Below are 12153 nucleotides of genomic sequence, written 5' to 3'. Positions count from 1 at the left end.
GTGCTTTCACTGTTCCATCTCTTTGAGATTTGAGAATTTTTTAATACTAATGTTAGTTTGTTTCCGTAGCCGTTCTCACTAGGCAGTTAATGTGCATTATAATATGTATAACATATAGAGAATACTTCAGTTATTATATAACTCAATCAAACTCATTTTTAATTGCTTCTCACTTTACGAGAAATTCTTGTACCCACTCAAGTATAGATTACACCAAACCGTGGGATTATGTATCACCATTTAAATGATCATAGGAGTTTGTATCATACAATTACTTTCCATTTAAATAGATAATGTGGCCGATGTTGATTGGTGTAGGTTTCGGAACTTGTGTAAACAAGATTTCTTCTACATATCTTTCTTCTACATATCTATTTGTAAAATACTGGTTTTTGAGTTGACCAAGGCTAAGAAAACTACCCATTCAATGAGCTTGTTGCCTTGATATCCTTCTGAAACATTTTCAGGAAGCATACTGAGGTTTTTACGCCTTGAGTTTAAAAGTTTTAATCTCATTAGTTGATAAAGAAAAAGTATTGTATTAGCCCCATTGTGAATGTTCAAAATGACCATAATAGTGTATAGCATTGCTGTTTGAAATCCCAAAACCATTGGTTATCAAGTCAACCAAGGCAAAACCTTATGCTCAAACCATCATTTTGTTTTTTTAAAAATGAAAATCTAAACACACAATAAAGGTTGCAATCCAAAACGCTATTCAATGTAAAGGCATTGCCTGAGCAAAATGTTTCAAAACTTTATTTTATCAATCTCAGAAGCTGCAACACAATCCAGGGTTCTCTCACAGACTTCATATTGCATGCCGTTCGGTTTCCATTTCAAACAAGAGCCATATCTCATTGACCCTATTATCATATTCAAGAGGGTCATTGTACTGTGCCACAGTGTAAACATGGCCATCTCTATGGCTTTTATCAATGGCACCTGACCAATCAGTGCCTGCAATACTAGCTCGCAAGGCAGCAGTTTCCACCGCAACATTTGAATCGTTTGCATATCCACCAAACTCTCTTGCTGCTACGTACACATTTTTCCATCTTTGGACATGGAGACCCTTTGCAGGGGGGGGATTTGCTTGGTTCTCTTTTGGCACAAGAAAACTCACAACAAATGAGGATTTACTTGCTGAAACTTCTGTGATCACAGGTGCTGTCATCTCAATTTTTTGCTCCCAGTTGTTCTTGCCTTGAATATAGTCAAATAGACTGCATGTGCAAAAAACAAAAAGGGTACTCAAGCTCAATTAGATCTTTGAATGACTTGAACCAACACCACCATAAGCACACTTGTTGAAAGCTCTTTGCAATGATATCAACTGAAGAATTTACTTTATCAGTGTTTGAAAGTGAGTTATGGCTAAGGTTAATAATCTCTTCCAGACTTATATTAATTCAAAATGCAAGATAATCCAAAAACATCTAAAATAAATTATGAAACTCAAATTTGAAGAGCACCATCTACCAACTATGAACACAGAGATCAGTACCAGGTGTTACTGTTATACTACTATTAAAAATAGGAAGAAAACAGTCATCAGAAATTCATGTAAAAGAAAGAAACTTGTTACCTCCTGAAGCCAGTTCTTGTAGCTTGAACAAGAGAAATGTCTTGAATGGAAGAAGTTGACATCCAAACAGTTGAATTATTGTAGTGGCGGATTTCATAGCCATCACCCATTTCAATCGCATCAAAAGTGGGGCACTCAAGGCGTTTGCATGTTGGAGGAATTGTCCCTCTCAAAGCATTTTGGTGGCTATGAGAACTCACACCAGAGATTGAAAGTAAGAGAAGAAGACTGAAGAAAGATGAGAGCTTCAGCGTGATGATGGTACTTGCAGCCATGGCTAGAGTTGCAGAATGTTGGAGATGCAAAATGTTTCACTTTTTACTTTTCTCATTATGTGGCTACAAAGCAACAACGTTTGATGTTCACACATTTACAATGCAATGTTTCTTTTCTAGAACATTCATTTAGATGCTGTGAAATTAAAGCAAGTAATTTACTGAAAAAATTAATGCAGTCATGATCTTACCAGTGATTTCTTACCAGTTGTTTATTTCACTTTTTAAAATAACTCATTCTCTTCAAAAATATGATTCATAACTTCAATTTATTATTATATGATTTGCACAAAATTCATGTTATGATAGTTTCTTTTAATGACAGATTCTTCTCCAAATCTCCTCCAGAATACATTTTAATTTAGAAAAAAAAAAGTCCCAAAATTACCATGCGTGCATCTCAGTCTAAAAGGTTTTTTTTATTTGTTTTTATTTTTTGGAATGTTGCTTTTAAAATTCATTTATACAAATTAGATTATGTTCTGATATATTCATAGTAATATATAAAGAAATGAAAATTTCCGTAATTATTTCTTGTTTACATTTTCTTTACAATTTTATTCTATTATTATAATAGTTAGTATTATTTTTAAATGGAAATGTTGTGTCAATTATTATTTTTACTTTATAACGCTAAAAAAATGTGGATATATAAATTGGTTTGTACTCTTATGTTTATCTGTATCATTTTGTTCTGGTGTCTATATTTTCTTTTTCAATTCTATCCATTAATAATAAATGCATTTTTAAATTTAAAGTTTTATTTATAATAAAAGAATTATTTTAAAATTTTATTCTTTTAATAATTACTTTTAAATTTAAATAATTATTTAATAAAAACCAGTAAAAAATTATACAAATTATTTATTGTTAATAAATTATTTTATATTTATTGATATTTTTCAATAATTATAAATTATTTTGTAATCTAATAATTTTTTGGTAAAATAGAAAAAAATAGGAAAATATGAATAATGTGTTTCATTTATTAGTATAAAACAAAAGATTAAATATGTTTTTAATCTTTTAATTTTAATTTCGGTAAAAATTAAAATTTTGAATCAATTTAATTATTTATTTTAAAAATATATGAATTTAATTATTATAATCAAATTTTATTAAATTTATTTTATTTTTCAAACATATTTTTCAATTAATATTGGAATAAAAATGTGTTAAATAATATAACTAATTAAAATGCTATCATAAATAGTGATTGAAACAGCAAATTAGTTTAACAAAATTAAATTAAAATGATAATATATATATATATATATATATATATATATATATATATATATATATATATATATTTTTAAAAATATATTTTTTTGGCTGTAGTTTTTAATCAAAAGAACCGTTCTATAACATTCTAAAAGCGAATTGTATTGACGGATTTTACTTCGAAAAATATTATAATATTTTGCAATAGATTTTCTGGAAAATGTAATGATCATACTCCAGATTTGATAATCCGAAAACATGAACTAATAAAAGAAATACGATAAACTAAAGAAACAGCCTAATGTTTTTCTTCTTTCATTTTTCTTGTTTATAGGACATTTCTGCTGACATTTGGGAGCACAAAAAATATTTATGAATGATTATTTTTTTCGTGTTCTTTTTCGTTCTTTAAATTTTGAATTTAATTTGTATATCTTATAATTTATACATTTCAAAATAAAATGCAAATAATATATTTTGAATTATGTAATTCAAAATATTAATATATTTCGACTTATAGGATTTTGAAATACATTCTGTCCGAAATATAATTTTATATTTTAAAATAGAAAAATAAAAAGTAATTTACAAATTATTTATTTTAGAAACAAAAATTTACAAGAAAAAAATTAGGTTGATAAAACTGCAAGCGTAGGGAATTACTTCCCGCAACCCGAAATTTCTTCTTGCACTCCCATAATTTTTGAAATCCTATCCATACCCTTATGAGTAAATCGTTATAAGTTTCCAATTGTGTAATATGTAGTTTTTTCATTTTTCATATTACCCAATCCGGAAACAAAAAATTTATATTTTTATATTCTAAATTATACAATTAAAAATATAAAATTTATATCTCAAATTATAAAATTCAAAATATTAATTTCATAAAGAAAAATTTATTATAAGATTCGAAATATAAATTTACTTCTCGAATTCTGCAATCGTAACTGTATGTTTTTGTGCAGTCTCTCTATTCCGCATGATCTGTTACCATCTCTTCAAATTGAAGATTAACATATTGGTAATGAAAGCAGTACCAAATTCTTGAATCTTGAAAATGACAGCTTCCATTCTAGTTTCTCAAACTTTCTCAACTATTTTTCTTACCTTCCAACCCTAAACCCCTTTTGGTTGTTTCGTTTTGGGACTGGTCAAGCCCTATGTAACAAACCTATTTTTTTAATATTCTATTGGTAATTATAAATAAAATTATAACTTCATTAATAATGTAAGTAATTATAAGTAATTATAAATAATTATAGTTAAACTGAATTACAATTTAGTCTTTAAGTTAAGAGTATTTTAAAATATGGTTAACATAACTCGTAAGTATTTCAAAATAGGAACTAAAAAAGTTAATATAGTCTTATAAAAAAAACTGACATATTTTCTAATTCATTTCTATACTACTTCTTCGGTGGACAGCTCCAGCTCCATTACTATTATTTCCATCCGCTCCTAAATCTGTTCTCGTATATATATATATATATATATGATAAATCTGCTCTCGTATATATGTAATATACGATATTGTAAGAATAATAAAAAAAAAAAGATACAAAATACAAGGCTGCTCCCGTATATATACAATACTAGTTTCTCTACCCATGCAACGCACGAGGTTATTTAACTGTAATTTTTTTAGACGAGGTATTTTAAATGTAATTTTTTTGGTAATGACAATTAACAATAAGTGCTATCCAATAATATATATGATGAAAATATAATGTCTTTAATAAATTGTCAATTGTATGATACAAAAAAGAAAATGTCATCCATGTTATGTAATCAAGTAAGAACCTAATAAAAAAGATACATTTGGTACTTTTAGAAGAATTGTTGCTCTATTTCATCATAAGTGTCCTTTTCTAATTTCTAATTTTAGAATGAAAAAAACAACTGCATAAGTGTTTCTTTTGTTGTCTCCTTCTTTATCTACAACAACCAAAAAAATTATTGATACGAATGAGATGTTACCAAATTACCAAATTAAACATATTTGTTGAAGCTGTTTTAAAACTACATTTGTGCAATGAGATGTTACAAACTTACATTAATATTTTTACTTCTTGCATGGAACCTTTTTTGTAGAACCATCCTCCTTCTAAGAATTCCCTTTTGACACAAGTTTTGCTTCACGTTACAAATGATCCAAATTACATACTTATATACATGTCTGAGTTTTGAATTAAATTTGAGAATTACCTTCATCTATTATTGTTGCTGCAAAATGAATTGTTGTTGAAGAATGATTTGATTGTGTTGTTGTTTCATCATCAAGATTGAACCTGTTTTCAAATAATTGCATGACTTCAAAAGTCCAACACATAAACAAAATATAAATTAATTTATGATATAAGAAGAATTCGGTTATAAACAAAAGATTTACTAAACTCCAACTCAATTAATGTTTCCTTTGTATAAAATTTTTCAATAATTGATCATATTGATTTATTTTGTCTGTCACTACTAAGGGAAATATATTTCCAATAATTCAATAAAAATGTTCAGTTATACCAATCAAACCAATTCAAACTAACCAATAACTCAAATAATAGGATATTTAAGTTAGCATGCAACTACAAATTCATACCTAATCTTTAAATTCAACAATATGACTTTATAATCTGAAAGGAATTTAGCTCCTCTTACATGGTAAAATACACTTTATCATTGTTATTCCCCGTTATACAATGTCTCCCCTTAATGGTCCTATATTTACAACTCAAGGACTAAAATCAACAATTGAATAAGGTTTAAAGACCATGGCTAGATGAAGATGAATATAAAAAAGAAAAAAATCACATGCAACCAGGCACAACTCATACGCAAGAAAAAAAATTAAAGTTGCTCTATTTGAACTTACCCTAACATAAAATTGATTGACTTGTATAATCCTTGGCACTAATTGCTTCTACGGATTTGGATCTTCAAGAGAAAAAAAAATACATGTGAAACTCATTGGGTATTGAGAAGGAAAGAGATTAAGAACTAAGAATGAAATGAGTTTCTCTAAAGATTACATACACCTAGAGATGGCAAATAAACTCGCCTTCGTGGGTATTGCTCGAACTCGTCCCCGTTTTGACAGAGAATCCCCGCATTGACTGGGTATTGGTATGGGTATGGGGAATCCCCGACTTTTTCTTCAATTGGGTATGGGGATGTACATATCCCCACCATATCTCCGTCTCCGTTTAAATTATTAAAATATTCACAATTAATTAAGTAACCACACACACATACACACACACACACACACACACATATATATATATATATATCCCATCTTTTATTTCTTCTAATTATTTGGTTTGTCGTGAAACTCATTCACATCTCTAATATATTTTTCATCTTATCGTAACCTTTATGTAATTGTGTTTAAAATGATGTATGTCAATTAAAAAAAATTTATGTCTCACATTTGAATATTTCTATTATTTTTAAATATTTTTATTTATTGTATATTTTCCTTTCACATGAGAATGTTTAATACTCTGAATTTAAGTGTTTAATAGCATAAACCTTTCATTTACTAGGTAATATAAAAAAAATTAATTATTATTATTAATTTTTTGTTTCATTTGAATAACTTTTTTGTTTTGCTAAAACAATTTTTGTTATTTCTCAACCATTGAGTATATATGTTTAGGGATGGCAAAAATATCCGCGCCTGCGGATATCCACGGCGGATATTTACTACCTGCGGGTATTTATTATCCGTGGATAGCGGGTAGCGCGTATTTTAATACCCGTTTATAAACGGGCCGGATACGGGTATTGATGAAGGATTGACCCCAACCAAGGATGAAGGCACATGCTTAAGAAGACTAAGCATGTTTAGAAATGAAGTTCACTAATCCTTCATCCCTTTCATTTGTGTTTGTTATTTTTGATTCCCTAAATTGACTTAGTTGAATCAACTTTAGTTGACTTGTTGACCTTTGACTAGGTTTAACTTGTTGACTATAGTTGACTTGACCTAAGCCAACATGTTAATCTATGTTTATTTGCTTTGTAGGTTAATTAGGAGTAAGAAAGCAATGCTAGGTGGCGCATGGTGATTGGGGAGCATAAATGATGTGGATGAGAGAGTAAAGCAAAGGCATAAACCATAAAGTAAAAGGCATAAAACAAGTGTACCTATGTACCTTTGGTCTCCTTTGTTTTTAGCACACTTTGGGCAATTATTGGAGACATATAAGACACATTCTTTGTCTCCTTTTGTGCTAGAACGAAATTTGCCTTGCACACACCATAGTTGGCTCTTTTGTCTCTCATTTTTGTAACCTTATTTGACCTAGTTTCTAGAAGCTAGGGTTAGGTTTTTGTAGAGACATCCTTAACTATCTTTTATTTGCTTAGAGGCCCCTAAACTCTTCTATATAAGGGGTGCTCCTAGACATGTAAAAGGGTTGAACATTTTGAAGTAAAAACACTCTTGTGTCTCAACCATTTGTGAGAGTTTCCTCCCTTGGGAGTGAATACTTTTAAGCCTTATCTTGCATAGCAAGTGGCGGCACACATCCATTCATCTTCAAGGTTGCCATGGCTTCTAGCCTAGTCTTGTAGTGGCGTGCTTCTCACATTTTTACCATTTCTTTCCTTTCCATTTTATGTTTTCTTCTTCCTTTAATTGTTATTGGTTTTCTATGGTTTATGTGCTTTCCATTTCCTTTTTGTTTTGAATCAATCCATCATCTTCTTCTCTTGAGCTTTGTGAAAGGAACCTTCACATCTAGATAGCTTGCTATCTTAATGTCCAGTGGGGATTTCACTTAACTTTCTTAATCAACTCACACCACATTCAATAATCTTAAAATAAAACAAGATAATCCTTCATCATTTGGTATCTAGAGCCTAGGTTATCATGAATATGGTATTTTTCATGTGCTAACCTTGTTTTGTTGTAGCTATCTTGGTATGGTTCAAATCCACTTCCATGACACACAAAAACATTGTTGGCAGAAAACGTGACGATTTTAAAACATTAAACTGCACCAGCTCAGCGGTCCAAAAATTACGTTTTTGGTGTCAAAAGAAAGTTCTTTGAGTCTAGTTTCCAGAAAAAAAAAAAAGAACCAACGCATTTGGAGTTCTGTGGAGAAAGTTATGATCAAATTAGTGAGCAAAGGTCTAGGCGCAACCTATCACAAGAGAAGCAAACTCCAAAGATTCTTAAGTTCAAAGGAGAAAATGACCTAAACATATACATTGAGTGGGAACAAAAAGTGGACCAAATTTTTACCATTCATGTAGTTAGTGATCAAAAGCAAGTAGATTTGGTAGTCTTAGAGTTTGAGGATTATGCCATGACTTGGTAGCATCAATTATGTATGGACAATATTAACCAAGAGTCACTCGCGAGTTCTTGGAGGGACCTTAAAAATTTGATGCGCGCTAGATTTGTTCCTTCCTGCTATAGGAGGGAGACTCTTTTGAAGCTCCAAAGGCTTCAACAAGGGTCCATGTGTGTGGATGAATATTACAAGTTAATGGAGTCTGTAAGACCCGAGAAATTTAAATGGTTAATTAAATAATTATTTAATAAATGCGGGTAGTAGGAGCCTTTAAGGCAATTAATGCGGATTGCTATGATGTGGAAAAGTGTTAGTTCAAGTGGTCGAGAGTACTTTATTGTGTGAAAGGACTTGGGTTCAAGTCCTATGTATGTCGTTTGTGTGTTATTTAATTATTATTGTTTTTAATAATAATATGCTAGAACATGTTGAGGGATAATATAATCATATAATTATATTAATCATCACGATACATGAATTGGTTGAATGGTTGTGCATTGGCTTTGAAAGTGAGTGGTTGTGGGTTTGAACCTTAGTGAACCCCAAACTAAACTCTCTTTTTGTCAAAAGTTCCTTTAGCACGAAGGTGAAAGGGCATGGAAACCCCAACTGGCTAAGGAGCAGCCAAGGGTGGCTGAAAAATAGATGTGTTATGAACCATTGAATAGCACTTATACCACTTTTAAATGCCATTTTCGTTTTAGCACATTAATCCATCATTAAGGCACTATTACAAGGGAGATTTTAGGTGAGAGAAGAGATTTTTGCATTTTTTATTGTTGTATAGGGAGAGGAGAACGAAAGTTAAGAGTTTGTTGAGGATTGAGTGAGGAAAGGAGCTACAAAGAGATAAAATCAAAGGAGGATTATTGATGATCAAGGGGGAACTCACAATAATTCCAAAATAAGCTAAGGAAACCAGGTTAGGGGAGCTAGAAACGCTACTTACGTATTTTAAGTTTAATTGCATGATGAATATATTGTATACTTATAAATTCATGCCTGTTATGTTGAATTTCTGAGTTCTGGAAAATTTCCAGGAATCGCCTGGCGGGCATTCAAAGCCGCCAGGCGACCTATGCCATTTTCATGTTATTTTTGGGTTCCAGAGGTGGAACCGCCTGGCGGCACGGGCTTGGCCGCCAGGCAACATATAGCTATGTACCCAGTTTCTGGGTTTTGTGAAGAGCCTGGCGGTGATGAACACCCGCCAGGCGACACGAACCAATTTTGGTTCGATTTTGATGTTTGGGATGATTTAGGGTGACTATAATCGGAGGGAAAGCCCATTTTAATTCTTAAAGGATGATTTGATGTCAAACGACATTTAGATTCATGTAATTGGAGGTGTAAATGAATGGAATAGTGGGAAGAAGATGTTAGGGTTGGAGATTGGGTTCTTGATTTCCTAAGGAAATTAGTGGTTCAAGTGTATTGGGAAGAGCAAATGAATGGTTTGGGATGGGAATCCCTATAACTATAAGTGAATTCGAGTGAGGTTTTGGTGAAATTTGCAATGGAGGAAGACCAAGGAGTGTTGGGGGCTTCGTAGGTGCAAAGGAAGGATTTCTGGGTTCTTGGAACAGCAGGAACCGCCTGGCGGCACCCATTTGGCCGCCAGGCACCATACCAGTGATGCATGCTGCTCTGATTCACGAAAAACGTTGTTTTTTGTATTTTTCGCGAAACAGAAACCGCCCGGCGGTAGCTCAGTCCCGCCAGGCGCCACATCCTTACTTCTAGGCGCTAGGCGCCACCATTTTTCTAGTTTGTGCAGTTTTTGTAAAACTGCATTTTCCAATTCGTTAATCGTCCGATTTCAGTGAAATTTTGACAAGTGGTCCATAACATGTGGTTCTTCATGTTCAACGGCGGAGATTGGATTTGGAGGTCAGTAACTAGAGATATACATTACTTAATATTGTTGATTTTGGAGTTTGTAAAATACATGAATAAGCTTTTGATAAGTTCAAGCAACTTCTAATGAAGCATAACTAGGTTATGTGGTAAGTCTCTATCAATTTGAATGTTCCTTTGGGTTAGTCACATGTGGAGAATTGGTTTGGTGAAGGCATGGGTGTCAATATTAAATTGCATTGGTGCATAAGATCATGTGCTTAAAATTGTTAGAGTGTTGCTTCTTATATTTTGTTTGAGCATGCTTGGGATGGTCTATATGACTAGGGGATGAATGCACATGTGAGATGCTATAAGGTCTAGAACATTATAGATGGCAATGCTTTTCATTATGGGTACTCTAGAATGAGAGCAAATGAGAGAAACCTGTGTGAAGTATGCTTGAACCTGAACTAAAGCCAGTAATGTGCAAGTACTGGTGTAGTATGTGTCCCCCGCCAGAAAATCTGGAAGCGGTAGCGACTGGTGGTACGTGTCCCCCGCCAGGCAATCTGGAAGCGGTAGCTGGCGGTACGTGTCCCCCGCCAGACAATCTGGAAGCGACAGCGCCTAGCGGTACGTGTCCCCCGCTAGGCGATTTTGCTGTAGCATATTGGTGTTATGCTTGCTATGATGTGCATGATCTACAAGGCTTCTAGGATATCTTAAAGGTCAGCTTGCTGGTGTTCCTTGAGTTGAGCTCGGAACGTATCCCTTGAGTTAAGCTCGGGATAGGGGTTAAGCACGTGGCATTCCTCGAGTTGAGCTCGGAATGGCATCCCTCGAGTTGAGCTCGGGATGGCGGATGAACACGAGGAACCCTTGAGTTGAGCTCGGGTTGGCGAGTGTTGCCGGTGTGAGTGTGCTGGTTGTGGCCAGTACGGATGGGTCCAGATAGATTGCCCTCCTCAGTAGTTGACTGACGAGTTTGGTAGTCTTGGGATGTTACGAATTATGTTCGTATATGGGAACTCCACCTGGCGTTACGGTGTATGATCCGTAGCATGGTTACCCGCACGTGCTCTATCGGCTGTGGCCGATAGGTATGGTAGCAAGACACCTTGAGGTACTCACTAGAAGATGTAGAACACAAATAACATGGTGGTGGCCATGTGATGTGATATCAAAGGATGGAATTCATTTGGTGTGATTGGTATATTTGTGCCATATATATATATATATGTTTATTTTGTTAGCTCACCTTATCCGCTTGTGTTTGGCGATGATCGTGTACGCGGTACATGGGAGCAGATGATGTTGCAGGTGGATCTGGTGAGGCTTAGCAGCGGAGCGGGGAAAACTCATGGGAACAGTTTTATAGAGTTTTATCATTTATGATTTTGGAATAAAGATGTAATCTATTATGAGATTGTTTTGGTATTTTATTGAATTTTGAGAAGATTTGAACTTAGAGTTATCTTTATTATGAAATAAATTCTTTGAAATTCCCGTGTTTTTGGGAAATGGATTTATAATAAATGTGAATTTATTTTCTTATTTTATATTATATTTTAAACCTGTAATATCCGGTCGGGATGTTACATTTGGTATCAGAGCAATGGTTTTCAAAAGATTTTTGGGCCTTGGGGAGTGAGCTTGACGTGTTTCGGGTTTAACTTGTGTGTTGTGGTTAAGTTATACTGTTTAACTCTATAGGTCTAAGCTTAGTAACAATGTCCTTGTCGGGTTTTGTTGAGCAGGCAAGGAATGTTGCTTGTGAGGCTTAGGAAAAGTGACACTTTTACCGGGTTTTGGTGAACAGGTAAGGGTGGGGCTCTTGTCAGGTTTTGTTGAACAGACAAGAGTTGTGTTTGTGAGGCCCAGGGAAAACAACACTCTTACCGGGTTTTGGTGAGCAGGTAAGGGT

General features: G+C 33.3%; 1 protein-coding gene across 1 annotated transcript; it reads right to left on the bottom strand.

Annotated features, from left to right (window-relative positions):
• Positions 1 to 640: 640 nt before the first annotated feature.
• LOC114184037 (uncharacterized) lies at positions 641 to 1934 on the bottom strand. Its single transcript, XM_028071271.2, has 2 exons — positions 1589 to 1934; positions 641 to 1226 (listed from the first exon to the last, which is right to left on the bottom strand). Exons 1-2 carry the CDS (start codon positions 1861 to 1863, stop codon positions 812 to 814), a joined length of 690 nt encoding a protein of 229 aa, XP_027927072.1. The 5' UTR covers positions 1864 to 1934; the 3' UTR covers positions 641 to 811.
• Positions 1935 to 12153: the final 10219 nt, after the last annotated feature.

Source organism: Vigna unguiculata, chromosome 5, assembly GCF_037176805.1.
Source record: "Vigna unguiculata cultivar grain cowpea cultivar isolate G323 ecotype 2 chromosome 5, ASM3717680v1, whole genome shotgun sequence".
NCBI classification, from domain to species: Eukaryota; Viridiplantae; Streptophyta; class Magnoliopsida; order Fabales; family Fabaceae; genus Vigna; species Vigna unguiculata.
Note: the sequence above shows the minus strand (reverse complement) of the source record. Positions and strands in the feature narration are given on the sequence as shown.